Source organism: Pteropus vampyrus, unplaced genomic scaffold (assembly GCF_000151845.1).
Source record: "Pteropus vampyrus isolate Shadow unplaced genomic scaffold, Pvam_2.0 Scaffold172, whole genome shotgun sequence".
NCBI lineage: Eukaryota > Metazoa > Chordata > Mammalia > Chiroptera > Pteropodidae > Pteropus > Pteropus vampyrus.
The window spans coordinates 636,410-651,127 of NW_011888953.1; the positions used below are offsets into that span (position 1 = coordinate 636,410).

The 14,718-nt window shown below is 36.4% G+C and overlaps 1 protein-coding gene and 1 non-coding gene across 20 annotated transcripts in view; one reads left to right on the forward strand and one right to left on the reverse strand.

The window, feature by feature from the left end:
* The window catches only part of FBXO4 (F-box protein 4), a 206,908-nt gene extending 199,617 nt beyond the window's left edge, over positions 1-7,291 (reverse strand). For 18 of the 19 annotated variants that reach the window (XR_896495.2, XR_002782882.1, XR_896494.2 and 15 more), the window contains exons 1-3: positions 7,053-7,291; positions 5,660-5,895; positions 3,318-3,538 (exon numbers count right to left, since the gene is read on the reverse strand). Coding sequence is in view for 15 of the 19 variants with exons in the window: in XM_023536921.1 (XP_023392689.1) it covers positions 3,318-3,538; positions 5,660-5,895; positions 7,053-7,241 (646 nt within the window). In the remaining 4 variants the exon portion in view is untranslated. The remainder of the gene's footprint in view (positions 1-3,317; positions 3,539-5,659; positions 5,896-7,052) is intronic. The other variant, XM_011370675.2, reaches the window with a different exon arrangement.
* Positions 7,292-13,557: 6,266 nt separating this feature from the next.
* On the forward strand, positions 13,558-13,676 carry LOC111746035. The gene has a single exon (XR_002782888.1). It is a non-coding gene; the product is annotated as a 5S ribosomal RNA (ribosomal RNA).
* Positions 13,677-14,718: the final 1,042 nt, after the last annotated feature.

The following is a 14,718-nucleotide window of genomic DNA, read 5'->3' on the forward strand; positions in this document are numbered from 1 at the left end:
AGTTATCAAAACAAGTCATTAATAAAGACAGCAAAAGATCAAAATGAAAAAAAAAATTACCCAGTGTAAGCAAAAAAAGCAAACAAAAAATTCTGACAAGTTATATATATAGCTTGGAAATAAAATGAAATGTTTGCATTGTAAAAAAGATGCTGTCTGCAATTTTCATTCACATAATAAGAAAAACATAAAGAACAAACTACTACTAAGTTTATAACATTTCTCTTCATTTCATCATCAAGATCATCATTAATTTTATCAGTAGGAGTTATACATCATAACAGCCATTACTATTTATCCTCAGGACTAAGACTCATTTTCACATTTTTGTTTCTCATTAGTCTTATATTCCATGTATACATTTAATGAAATGTTTTTTTTTCCTCTCCCTGAAAAGCCATTTTTAAACTGATGGGGAGTCACCAAATGGCAATTTAAAAAACTGAGGAAATGTGCCAGATACTAAAATTTAAAATTAGACAAGTTAGAATCTTGAATTTGTCACATATAACCATGTTTTTTGTGAGCCTCAATTTTGTCATGAAAATATAGTAATAACATAATTCTTAGAATTATTGTAAGCATTAAAGAAGATTACTTATGTAAAACTCCTATTAAGAGTGACTGGTAGATAACAGGTGCTAAACAGTACTAGCTTCTTACTACTTTAGATCAGAATCATTCGACATTGTTATTTATCCTTCTTTCTAAACTTCTTTCTTCCTTTGGCTGTGTTAACACCCAGGGGCTGATTCTCCTCTTGTCTCTTGGAAAGATCCTTTTCTTCTTCCATGGCTCTACTTCTTTTTGCTATATAAATATTCTCTTATATCTGTCCACTTCTCTCCATCCTCCCACCTTTTAATCTAAATCATTATTATCCCTCACCTGGACTTCTGTAATTACTTCTGACCAGTCTCTTACATCCACTTTTGCTCTCTACTATGATTTTTCTGACAGCAGCTGGAGAGATTGCTTAAAAATGCCTATTCAATTAGGTCTCTTCCCTTCAAAACCATTGCTTTTCAGACAAACAAAACATTAAATAATATGGCCTCTATTTACCTCATCTTAATCCCTGAATTATAACCAATACAGTTGTGCAAATAAGCTGTGCCATGCCATCTCATGTCACCATTCCAGGCAACACATATACAGAGATCTTGTTGGCTGGTACTGCAAGAATACCAAAATGACCTGAGTCTTCTGGCCACCAGGCCTGGTGCACAAACCCTCTAAAGAGATCACAGAAACAAATTCTATCATGATCTTTGTTTTTGTCCATTTAACTTCCAGAGATTACCCTCTCAACACATCTAACCTCAGCCCAATGTGATCTCCATGCTGTTCTGCACCACCTTGCCAATGACCTTTCCCTCTATTCTTCCCTGGTCTTGCAAGGTTTGAAGCATAATTAGATTGGCATTTTCTAACAATCACTCCAGCTGCTGTCTAGAGAATGAAACTGCAATTTTGTAATCAGCAAATTTCTCCATATTCCCAATCTCTTTTTGAAGCATTCCTTCTACCTCATGGCCTTACCTGAAACCGACCTGTCCCTAGGTGCTACTTTTCTTGCAGTAGACTCTCAAGTAACAAGGCTGCATATTTTCTCACATCTCAGGATAAAGACGTAAATGTTCTCTTTACTCCCCACTGCTATGTCTTAACTATTACTGACCAACCCTCTTGAAAATCTCCCATCTCACTGAGACACCCATACCATTCAGATACACTACCATCTCCCCTTCCTTGACTTTGTCATTTGTAAATCTCCCTTTGATAATTCCTTCCTCCAAACATTCAATGAAACTTTCAACACCTGGTTCACAATCTTTCTCTCTATCCTCAGAAACTTCCAAGTCCATGTGGATTCCATATGATTCCCAAATCTTGATTTCTAGCCCAGATTTTGCTCTTGAAATCTGGATGCACAAAGTAATTCATAAAGTAATTTTGTTCATTCATTCATCAAACATATATTGAGTGCCTCCTATGTGTATGGCATTCAGATAGAGCTAAGAATAAAGCTGACAAGATTCCTGCTCTAAAGGAGCTTTCGTTCAAGTGGATTGCTCATAGTGGGCATCTCTACTCGTATCTCTCAGCATTATCAAAGTCAACGCTTTCCAGAGAGTGGCTGTCACTCTCCCTATACAGATCCCTCAAGTTTCTCTTCTCCTCCTGTGTTTCCTTATCCTAGTGAATAGCACTATTATCCAGTATGAAAACCACACCAGCAACCTAGAGTTATCCTTACTACTACTACTACACATTCAGTCAATTCCATATACATATATATTTTTAATCACAATACTATAAGAGTTTCTTTATGAGTCGTCATGTCTTTATAGCTCCTTCTAACCAATTTCCCATTCAGGAGTTGAAGTGATCTTTCTAAAATTCAATCTTGATCATCTCCCTCCTCTGCTGAAAATACTTCAACAGCTTCCAAAGGCATAAGCATGGTATATAAGTATCTTGTCATCTAGCCCCACTACAGACACACAGAGCTACTTCAAGTGTGCCATGCACACTCAGAGCTTTGTGCTTGCAGAAATGTAGTTCTCACTGCCTAGAATACTTTTACCCTTTTTTTTTGATTGCCTACTCCTACTCATCCTAATGACTTATGTGAGGCATCCTCTTCAATGTGGAGCCTTCTTTGACCCTTATCTTTATACCCAGGAGCTAATGATGCCATATTCTAATCACCTGTACACTTGTCGCTGCCCTCACCTACACCAAGTATCTTCAGGGCAGACAAAGATTTTTGATGTTCTTTGTTTTAAATCTCTGCATCTCTAGCATCTAATAGGTGCTCTCAATAAATGAATAAGTAAAGTATAAGCCAGACTATACTGTTATTTATATTTATTACATATCCTACTTACCAACTAACTACATGGTTGTTGTCTTTTTTTTTTTTTCCAAAGAAGGGGAAAATAATTTAGTTTCTGAAATTTCAATATACAGTATATGCAAGTACTATGCACACAATAAATGCTAAATGGTTTTGCTATTAACATTCTTTTAAAATACGGTAAATACTGTAAAAATATACTATCTTGGCAACATATAACTTACTTTTCCATATCTTATATTCTGGATTACATAAACTTGAAGAAATAAGAGGAAGCTTACCTTTTATAAAAAGTAAATTAATTCTTTCAGTCCACTGGGACCTGGGGGCTCCCATTTACCAAATTACTGTATTTCAATACATCAGAGTTAATTAAAAATGGCTTTCTATTCAACATTAGCATCAAACTCAAAGTGTTGAATTATTAGGTACTGTAGAGTAACATAAACATTACCATCAATCTGCCTCTGAGGCAAACCAGCTGTTGGGCAAAGTTCCTCTGAAGACATCAAGCTCAACACCAAAGATGTATTCAATTCTTCCAAACCTGGTCCAAACATAGCAAATCGTGGTTCATTCTGGATGATCAAAGAGTGTAAAAATGAGGTGACAGCTCCATACATAGGACGGCTAGATTTCAAGGATCTTCTTGTGTATGGACAGCACATTTTATAGCTGTATAAAATTGTCACAATTAGAAAATTAACACAGAAAAAAACTTACTAAGCCAGTTATTCATTCAACAACATATAATGTGAAAACTTGCTAGACACAAGGGATATAATAATTTATATAATCTCAGTCCTTTTTGAGGGTAACGGAGGACAAACATCATTTTAATATGTATGCCAAGTACCGTGACAAGGAAAAAGAACAAGGCACTATGGGAGTAGTAGTGGTCCAAAAACTGAGCATCTTCCCCAGGAAGTGGTGACTTACTTTCTAATCTTTCATTTAGATTCTCTCATGGAACATTTGGTCTAACATTTGTTTCAATGGTTAAAATTTACTACCTAGAGCAGTGATTCTCAATTGGAGATTTTGCTTGCTCCATCCAACCCACCCCAAGGAATATTTGGCAGTATCTGTAGACATTTTTGTCATCACAACAAGGAGATAGTAGAGTAGTGCTACTGGCATCTAGTGGAGAGAGGCCATGGATACTATGAAACATCCTACAATGCACAGGACAGTTCCCATAACATCTGGTCCAAAATGTCAACAGTGCCAAGACTGAGAAACACTGCACTAAAGATAAACTATACAGATAGCATTAATGTCCATAGAGGTTAAAAAAAAAATTACTAAGGCCACCAATATAACCAAATCTTTTAGGTACTCCTATTAACAACCTCAAATGTTAACAGTTCAATAAGTTTTAAATATATAGGGAAGCTCAAATATTCCTTACAGATAACATGGCAAATTAAGAATCATATAAAAGAAACAACCGAGTTTCTTTCAATAGCTATCAATTTCTAAACTAGCAATTCTACATGTTATCAAAAATTAAAACACAGTTACCCAAATCAAAATAAAATCTAATGCCCTTTAACTAAACCAATCTGGTTAAGAAAATTACTAACCTAACAACATAATCATCTTTCTTTATGAATAATTCAAGAACATCAATTTTGAAGCAATATAGATCTGGCCAAGCCTCACTACTTTAAATAATTATATAAGCCACTTTTAGTCTAACTTCAGTTTTTTCAACTGCATTATTTGAGCAATAGTAATCAACCCGAGGTTGTAAGGATAAGAAATAATTTATATGAACACAAAAGGTAGTTACTATAATTACTACTATCCCTGGGGAAAATCTGGTTCCACAGCATCCGATATACTTAATGCTATGGCTGGTTGTAGAATGATGTAGAGGTAGCACCCCGCAAATGAGACTACCATAGCACTTGTTGAAATTAAGAGCATATCATGTGCATTTTAATCAAGCAATCTCACAAGGCTTAATGTAATGGCATCTGGATTGGAATAAGGAAAGGTTCTGAATAGCTTAAATAAAATATGAGAAAAAATCCTCCATAGCTACCAAGTCTAGCACAGCAAAACAGTTCTTAACTTAAGCAGAAATATTTTAAAATCTTTTTTGTAATGCCTTAAATTCGGGGCTCTCAATAAAGCAGGTTAAATTCATATCCAATGATGTTATATATTTCTAAGGTAGCATGATGGGGTTCCAATTTGAATGGCCCCTTGTGAACTATATGGCCTTAGGCAAATCCACAACCCATGGTGAACTATATGGCCTTAGGCAAATCCATAACCCACGGTGAACCTCAATTCCATGGATAATACCATCCTATTGGATAAGGTTTAAATAAATATACATAAAGCAACCCTCATAGAATCTAGTAGCTCAGTAACATTAATTCTCTCACATATTTGAAATATCAATAGTTTGGGGTAATAATAAAATCTCATTTCCCAGAACCTAGAAAATGTTTTTCTTTGCTTTCTGATCTCTGGCCAGTCCTTTTTGGATATGAAAAAGTATTACTATTTTTAAAAAGTGACAAATTTTCTAAAGATAATGAAATTTTTAAGAATTTCACTTCTTGACATACAAACTATATTTATTCAAATACTCTATCTAGTTAGGCATTACAGGGAAATAACAAAATGTGAAAGCTGAAAGTATTCCATGAAGGAAGTTATTTAACTTTACCCTCGATTTAAAAAAAAAAGCTCCAAAATCTATGAAACAAATTAGTAGCAGGACTATTGACTTATAATAGCAAAATTTAAAATCTTTAATTTATAAAACTAGATACTTACACTGCCATGTAGTCAAAAGATGTGCCATCAGTGACCTCAGATATAGGCTTTTTTAAGATTTCTAGATCAGGAAGAGACTTCCAGTCAACAGAAGACCAAGAAGGAAGATCCCGCAACAAAAAATATCTCCATAGAATTGGATCTCGTACAGTTTCATTCCAATAATGACTTGTACTTCCCAACTGACACAGATCGTGAGGTGAAAGAAATGACAAAATATACAGCTGTACGTCAATCTGAAACAGAGGAAATCAGCAAGTAGATAAAAGAGATGAATAATATATCTTAGAAAAAAATTTCAAGAATTACAAAAAATTATCATTATACTAGGAAACCAAAGGTCAACTGAACAGTCTTCTTAATTAAATCTATTATAAAATACAAAATTAACAAAGAATTATTACACTAGATAACCAAAGATCAACTTAATAGTATTTTAATGATTAAATCTATCATTCTGAAGTTATTTTCCTGCTGTCAGGAGAGAATCATAACTGAACACTTAATTTTTGACACACTGAAACATTCCTGAAAACTCAACCATTGTTCTCGCATTTTTCAAGCAAAATAACGTTTAATTTTTTCTCATGGATATTTTGCCACACCATTTGAGTAAATTACTTAAGGAAATAATTTATTCTTTAAAATAAAACTTTATTACATGGACAAACTTCTGATTTTATCATTAGATCAAATCAAAGAGTAAATTTGTCATCTGAGTTCCTTTATAAAACCTATTAAATTATTTCAAAGGACCTATGCAATAGGAAGAAGCTTGGAGACATTGCAGTTTTCAATTTCTGATGGACGTCAGAGGTAGGTGTCAATAGTCCAGTTGAGATACAGAATTTTAATAATGTCTAAGATCCTCTTTCCATTTTCCAACCTACCTGAAAACTTTAACAATAAATAATGTGTATGATACTTGTGGCCTGTTGTAACTTGAGGCACTTGTAACTTGGCCATTTATTTTCAAGAGTAGAAGTTTTGTTACTCTAAGTATAAAAACGCTAATATAATAGCGAATGTTTCTAGTGACTACCACGTGTTTCGGTACATTGAGCTGGTATGAAAGGTGCTGAGAACACAGGATGCTTCTTTTCCAAACTAATAAGAAAGTCTGGAATGGTCTCCTTAACTCAACCTGACGTTCAGGGTATCCCTAGTACCAAAACCTGTTCTAGAAAATCTGACAGTGACCTAGTTGCGGAGCACGAGGTCAAGGCCTGGTCCACCGTGGCTCCCAAGTGATGACACTGCCCAGAAAGCTATAGTGACGAGGCCAGACACAGACAGGGACGCTGAGAAGCCCCCATACCCCCAGAGGTCGCCTAGGCGAGGCGCCCCTCCCCGCCCGGCCGCTTGGTTCTCCGCGGCGGCCGCCGACGCTCACCGGCAGCCGTGTTAGAGTACTGGCCTCTTCATCCGCCTCCTCTCGGGACGTGCTCCGCGCTGCCCGCTCCTTGCCCACCGACTGCCAGAAGTTCCTCCAGCCGCTGAGGATGGCCGCCTCCAAGCGGCCCCAGTCGCTGTGGTGCGGCTGAGGGGAGACGCCTCCGCTGCGTGGTTCGCTTCCCGCCATGGCCGCTGGCGCCGCACGTGACGTGCCGCACGGTCACGCCGACGCGTCCGCCTCCGGGGCCAGTCCGTCGCCCCGCCGCGGCCTGCCCCCTGTCGGCCTGGTCCGCCACTCCCAGCGGTTCCGCCTCTGGAGCCGGGAAGGGAGAGGAGTAGTGTCCCAGTGCGTGTGGTTCCGAGCCGCTCGAGAAGCTCCGGCCAACCATCCCTGCGCCTTCACTTCAAGCCTCAACCTCTGCCATACTAACTTCGCCCGTTGCTATGAAATCTCTTGTTCCATTATAACGTCGTTACTTCACCCAAGATTTTCCCTCTGTCTGAGGCCCATTTCCACCTTACCTACTAGGCGACTCCTACTTATTTAATAGATGGCCCTGCGTTATTATCCTGGGTTTAATATCCCAGTGCCTCCTTCTCGGCACAGCCATACTAGGTGTGGAGGTTCTTTTTTGGTTGCTGGTATTTTAGTTTCCAATTTACCGTTTTTTGTTTGTTTGTTTTTTAAGGAGCTTAACAAAAATTGAGATTAAAGAGGCGGTCAGAAGCCCAATCATAAAGGACCTTGTACCAAAATGAGTCTAGGTCCACTATATAAAAATATAAGTATTTTTAAAATTGCTGAATGTATCCATCTCATAAAAGGGCAGCAAAAAACAGCTAGAATGAGAAGAGAAACCAGATATGGTATTGCTGAAATCCCACTTGTGAGTTTCTCTCTCAGAACATACCCATTTTATTCCCTTTGTCCAGCTTTAGTTTCAAAACGCTTTAAGAAACTGTAACATAGCCCACATTACAAGGTTATGTTACACTGAAACAGGCATGGTCTCTATTAGGAAAGACACGTATATTTATTTATACTATGTGTCAGTCTTTTTCAAACAGATTACCTCACTTACTCTAATCCAAAGAACACTGCTCAAAAACTAGATCTCTCTGATCCTTACAGGAACACCACTTCAATCTAATGTTGTAATTAGTATATAATTTAAAACCTTTAGGATTATTCGATAAAGAGCAAGGCAGCATTATCTGTTACATCATGCAATAAGTATAAGACTGGATCTAAAACTTTATAAAACTATTAATGTCTTTAAAGATCGTGATAGGCTATAGGGAACACATGTACATAGTGTATACATATACAAATATATATATATATGCCACAACATAGTCATTTCTACTTTTGTTATATACATATATATATACACATATATATACATATATATATGCATATATGTCATATATAGCAAAGTGCTTAATGCCTAACCTAGACCCATAATGCTTATTGGCTTGAATTTACACTTCGAAAGTATCTGGGGATCTAGATGTGAAATAACAGAAATCCAATAAAACCCAATAAATGAGGTTCTGTAACAACTGAATTTAAAGTTTCATTATTTTTCTTGCATGCTATTGCTAGAGTTGAATAACCAATCCAATTGCATGCTTAGTTCTGTGAGGCTATCTGGATGAGAAAAAGAGCCATGAATTGATTAACCATACAGTATTTCTCATTCCTCTCTAGGAGCAAGAAAAACTTGGACAAGAAAAAATACCAGTTCAGGTATGAAGTAGTGAAATGGTTCTCAGCTCTTACAAAGAAATGTGAATATTTGTAAATGAATAGGTTAGAATAATTATTGTGGAATTTTTTTGAATATATATAGGAAAATGAATAGTATAATGAACCACTAGATAAGATTCAACACTTAGCAACACGTGGTCAATCTTGCCTATCTCTACCTAATACACACATCCCAAAATCTGGATTATTTTTAAGCAAATCTCAAACATCCCTAAATATCTCAGTATGTCTCTAAAAATAAGGTAACTTTTAAGAAACATAAGCACTGTACCATTTATTGAACCTAAACAATTTTCTGTAAAATCACCAAATATCTGGTCAGTGTTTAACTTGCCCATCTGCCTCGAAAATAATTTTTACATTTGGTTTGAATCATGACTCAGACAAGATCCACATGTTGCATTTGGATGACATATCCGCAAAACTTTTTCATTTTATTGGTTCCCCCTCCTTTATTTTCTCTTGCAATTTGTTAAAGAAATGAGGTTGGTCTTTCCAGACTCTCAGAAGAACCACAGTACAGGCTTTCTTCGTGGCATGCTAATGGTGCCTTCGAAACATTCCTCTGTCCCAGGTTTGATCAAATTTAGGTTGGTTTTGTAAATATTGCATAGGTAGTATTGTGTATGTAGACTGTGAGCCACAAGTCATTCTTAATTTTCAAATTGATTATTGGTTTCAAAAGCCTGATCCATTCATTATGTAATTCCTCATGAGCTTTTTACCTCAAGGATTAGCAGTTATCAGCAATATTTACAAATTTCAAAATATTACTCATTTTATTATTCCTTTTATTAGTTGAATTAAAAAAAATTGTCCCTCATCAACCATTTAATTACCTTGCCCAGGATCTGGAATCAGCCTTATCTCCAGGGAGCCCTGGTTCATTTTAATGGGAAATGATATTTGGACATTATTTAGTGTTCTTTATATAAAGAGAAAATATGAGTTCATACTGTTATTTCCCAAATTTAGAATTAAAGAACATTTGCTTACTTTCATAAGTGTCTCTTCTCTCACACTGAAAATTCTTATTTCTAATTACTTTAGCGTAGTTATTAATATAATTGAGGAGTTTCTTTCCGGTTTTTTGTCCTTGGGGATATCCCACTAGGGATGTGCAGAAAAATTACTGTGTTTTATAGATAATTGAAATGTTATTATGTATTTAAGCCACCAACTTGATACATGAAGCAGATCATTGTTTCATTTTGCTTCGGATTTTTAGAGGTTACTTTTCTTTAATTTTGATGACACCTTGCTTTATAAAAATATAATACATGGTTCCAAAGGAAAATGTACAAAATTCAAGGTATATTCAAAGTAGAACTTCCAACTTGGTCCCCGCCAACTGGTTCCTCTCACCTCCACCACCTCCCATCCCACCATACGTAACTTAAGTTTGGGGTGCTTTTTAAAATATAAGCAACAAGATTATATATTTATATTTCCTTCAACAATACTAAATATCATGTTTTTCACTAAGACCACCCCATAGTATTATACAGAAATATTCCTCTTTGCTTTTTATGGCTACATACTACTCAATTATGTGAATTTATCACGGTTTAGAGAAATGTTTTTAAATAGGGTATATATAATAGATGACTAATATTTCAATAAATATATCTGACTTGTGAGTTAGGAGTGTGACCAAAAGGTACCAGAAGCAAAGTCAATCAAGCTTATTGGTAAATATATCAGTTGGTATACAGTGGTTATATAAACATTAGAGGTTGGGCCTGAAATTTTTCTGAAAATTATGTTTTCTTCCTGCTATACCTATAACAAACATTTGAGATGCCTATCTAGCCACGATTTCTTCTCTGAAACCTGCTTCCCATTTGGAATGGCCAGCGCCACTTGAACTGAGAACAGGGGAGTAAGAACTGCTCACTGGGCAGAACAAGAGTTTATCATTCAATTATTCTGGCTGATAGGTGAATATTATATTTTTCAGCATGATGAACAAGGTATGCTGACACACAGAACTAGACATTAGGAAAATAATAGTAATAACTGACTCTTTGATCTCTTACCATGTGCTAGACACTGAACTAAGTCTTTTGAACATTAACACATTTAATCTTCAATAACCTGTTAGGTAAGCACTATTATTATTCCTGTGTTAAATAAGACATTAAAGCATAGACGGGTTAAGTAATTTAGATAGTCCCACAGCTAGGAAATGACAGGGCTGGGATTTAGCCTCAGGTCTCTGGCTCCAGAGTTCATATTCCTAACCACCATGCTATCCTGTCTGAAAATTATTAGGACCATAAGAAATAATATTTAGACATCAATAATAAATGAGATGATAAAAGTTTTCATTCTGACACAACACCCAGATATAACAAACGATACTAATATGGGAACATGGTTTTATTTTTTAAAAATTTAAATGCTCCAAAACATTTTAACTTGAAAATTTTCACTAGAAGTAGAAAAACAAAAATCAGCAAAGAACACCAACATGAATACATAACACATACTTTAATTGTGGATACATTAAATTTATTTTTATGTAATACTTTCATAACATCTCATATTGTTAAAAACATAATACAAGTGATACTAGAGAACTATACAATCCTGGATTCTGTGGCAGATAGGGTATCCTTATAGGAGCCAGAAAAGGAACCCTGAAAGGTAGAGAAAGAAAAGTAAAAAGTCTATAACTAACAGGTGGGTTTTAAAAAATGCCATTAAAATGAATCTGAGAATGCCTTTAAATACAGCTCCCACATTAATGAACATCACAGAATTCACAGCGGGATTGTAAAGGTAGGAAGGTCATTTTATTGTGGGATTTTAGCCATGACTCCCACCTCAATTGACTGTATGCAAAGGAAGAAGGGATAGTCTTTAGTCATGATTTACACCTTAATCAGCAATAAAATCACAGAAGCCAGAAATCCCGTAAATGCAGCAAAGAAGACATAAATCCTATAAATGCACAAAGACGACAGGCCTTTAACTAAATCCCAAAGCCTAGATGACATCTGAAAATTCATTCTGGGAAATAACTATACAAATTTAAGGATTATGAAAAATGCTTTAACGGAGTTTAAGTTTTAGTAAATACCAGAGAATTCAAAAGAGAAACTCCAAGTGTAATAAACACACCAAGACCTTTAGTAAAGCCCATGACTTTACCCATTAGTAAAGCCCATACTGTAAAGAAACCCTATGTCATAAAAATGACAAGGTCTTACATAGTGACTCACTCCTTAGTTTCAGAACTTCTATAAAAAAAGAGGAAGTTTATAAATGTACTGAATGTGCAAGGTATTTAACCAAAGGGGTAGAATTTGAAGACACAAATGCTAAAGTAGATAGGTGCTTAGAGATGCCTTCCCAACCACCTTAAATAAAATAGCACTCCTTTCCAGAGTCACACAAGCCCCTTATACTGCTTTATTCTTCATAGCACTCATTACTTAACATGCTATACATTTATTCCTTAAAGTGTGTTAATTTCCTCAATGAGAATACAAATACTGAAAGAGAGTGTTTTACAAAGCTATATATCTTCGGTGCCTAGGACAACACCTAGCATGTAGCAGGCACATAATAGTTGTTGATGAGTAAATTAGAAGTACTTTCCTTATGTGGAGTATTTGGTATCTTTAAGTTACTTCATTCTAAGTGAAACAGAATTTACTTAGTAGGCTTTAACACATACAAAAATGTGTTGTTTAGTAATACACTAGCGTAAAAAGCATATTATAGCTGTTATGGCCTACAAATTATTCTCCAATTGTGTGGGGAATGGAAAAGTTATACAAAGAGCACCCAGTAATACCCCCATAACTGTACGAACCAGTGAGAGACCCAAGTGGTTCACAAAAGTCAAAAGGCAAAATAGAAGGTCCCAGCTACTGAAGAGGAAGTTCTTGTTTTCTCAGGTTCTAAATCTGAATAATACTTTACTCTGAGGTTGCCTTGTCAACCACTGGTGTAGAGGGCATGGCAGTTTGGAATCCAGTAGCAGCCACTCTTCTGCGCAGAGTTCGGCACTTAGAATCGTGTCTCTTATTAATTAAAAAAAAAAATTACCAATGGCCGCCATTCATTAAGAATTATGTATAAATTTTTTAAATATAGAGTTCACCAACTCATAAGGAAAAGAACTATAAAGCAATGTGATAACATGGGAGGGCAAGATTAAGGGAGCAGAAGCAAAGGGCTGGGAAAAAAAGCCTCATGGACACGATATCACTGGGGCTGAATTCTAAAGGGTAAGTAGGTATTCACTTGGCCACATAGAAGGGCAGAGCATTCCATGCAGAAGTAATATAGTCTGCAAGGATACTGAGGGGAAAAAACCCACAGCACACTGGAGAAAAACTGGAAGCACTTGATTGTGAATCTCCAAAAGGGGAGGTGGGCAGCCTGTGATTCTAAAAACCATATTAAAAATGATTTAAGTCCTTATACTTAGAAAGCATAAAGTATTTTCATAGTAAAATTTGTTGAAGAGCTAAGTTAAATAAAAATAATTTTAGCTATAAGGATAAGCAAGGAGATGAGGGCAGAGATAGGTTGAGATCCTACTTGTCCCAAAAGGCTCTATCAGAATGTTTATGCCTGAAACTTAAAGGTTTGAGGATCACTAGACTAGAACATGGTTACACAGGATGAATTGCAGAGGCTCGGATGGTAGGCAGAAACTAGGTTACAGCATTCTGCACTGCCCTGCTCTGTGAAGAATCAAAAAAAGAGAAAACAAGCTTACAGCCATGCTACCCTGAACACACTCGATCCCATCTGATCTCAGAAGCTAAGCAGGGTCGGGCCTGTTTAGTACTTGGATGGGAGACCACCTAGGAAGACCAGGTGCTGTAGGCATAAAAAAAAAAAAAAGAGAGAGAGAAAACATGAATGGGAAACATTTTTATATGAAAGATTAGTGGTTTGGACATACTGAATTTAAAATTACTATGGGATGTCTAAGTGAAGGTATTTAATAGGCAGTTAAAAATAAGGTTGAGAGAGGAGGGAAGATAGGATTCAAATTACAGGTTTGGGAGTCAGGCTAACATTATAGGTAGTAGAAGTAGCCATGGCTATGAATGAGATCACATAAGAAGAGTACCCAGAGTAAGTAAAAAAGGAAGGAAGGAAAAAGGGGAGGGAAGATCAATACCTAAAGGGCAAGCAGAGAGAGAAGCCCCAGGGGTAATGAGTAGGATGGCAGAGAGAAAAAGTGGAGACTGGTCTTCAAAAATGAGTATGGTAAAGCTGGTAAATAGAAATTAGCCTCCTCATCGTCTCAATTTCCTGTAAGACAAAGAGCCATATGTTAGGGAAGTGGACAGAGTGCCTGAAGAAAATCATGACGAAAGTTAGCGGTTTGAATTAGACATAGTGGAAAAGGGAGAGGGGCCACACTAGTAACAAACAAAAGGCTTATACTGAGGGCTCCTCTGAAGTTAAAGGCAAGATACTTACAGCGATTCCACTTTAAAGGGCCGCATGTACTTCACATAGAACTTGGCATCCAGAAAAGTTGGATGACAGAATTCATTCGGTGCTGAGGGCTTGCAGAATGATTAGGCTGAAGGACAAGATAGATTTTAAGGGACTGTAGAGAGCACTTTAGTCGGTGCTCCATAAGGCTGAGGCTACATAAGAAAGGGAGAACATCTTAAAGGGGCTGATAGTTTAGGAGAAAAGGCAGTACTCAAGAGAAGGATGCTGTGAAAATGTGAAAGAGAGAATAAAGAGAGAAAAATCAATAAAAATGAGGAGGTGAAAAAGCTAGGAAGATGAGAATTATCATCAGTTATTGAAATTTAAGATTTCAGAAAGAGAAACTCAGGATGGTGATATTCGAGGTGTGGCCATGGGAATAAGTTCCAGGAATGTGATGAAGTCACTGGTGTGGAAA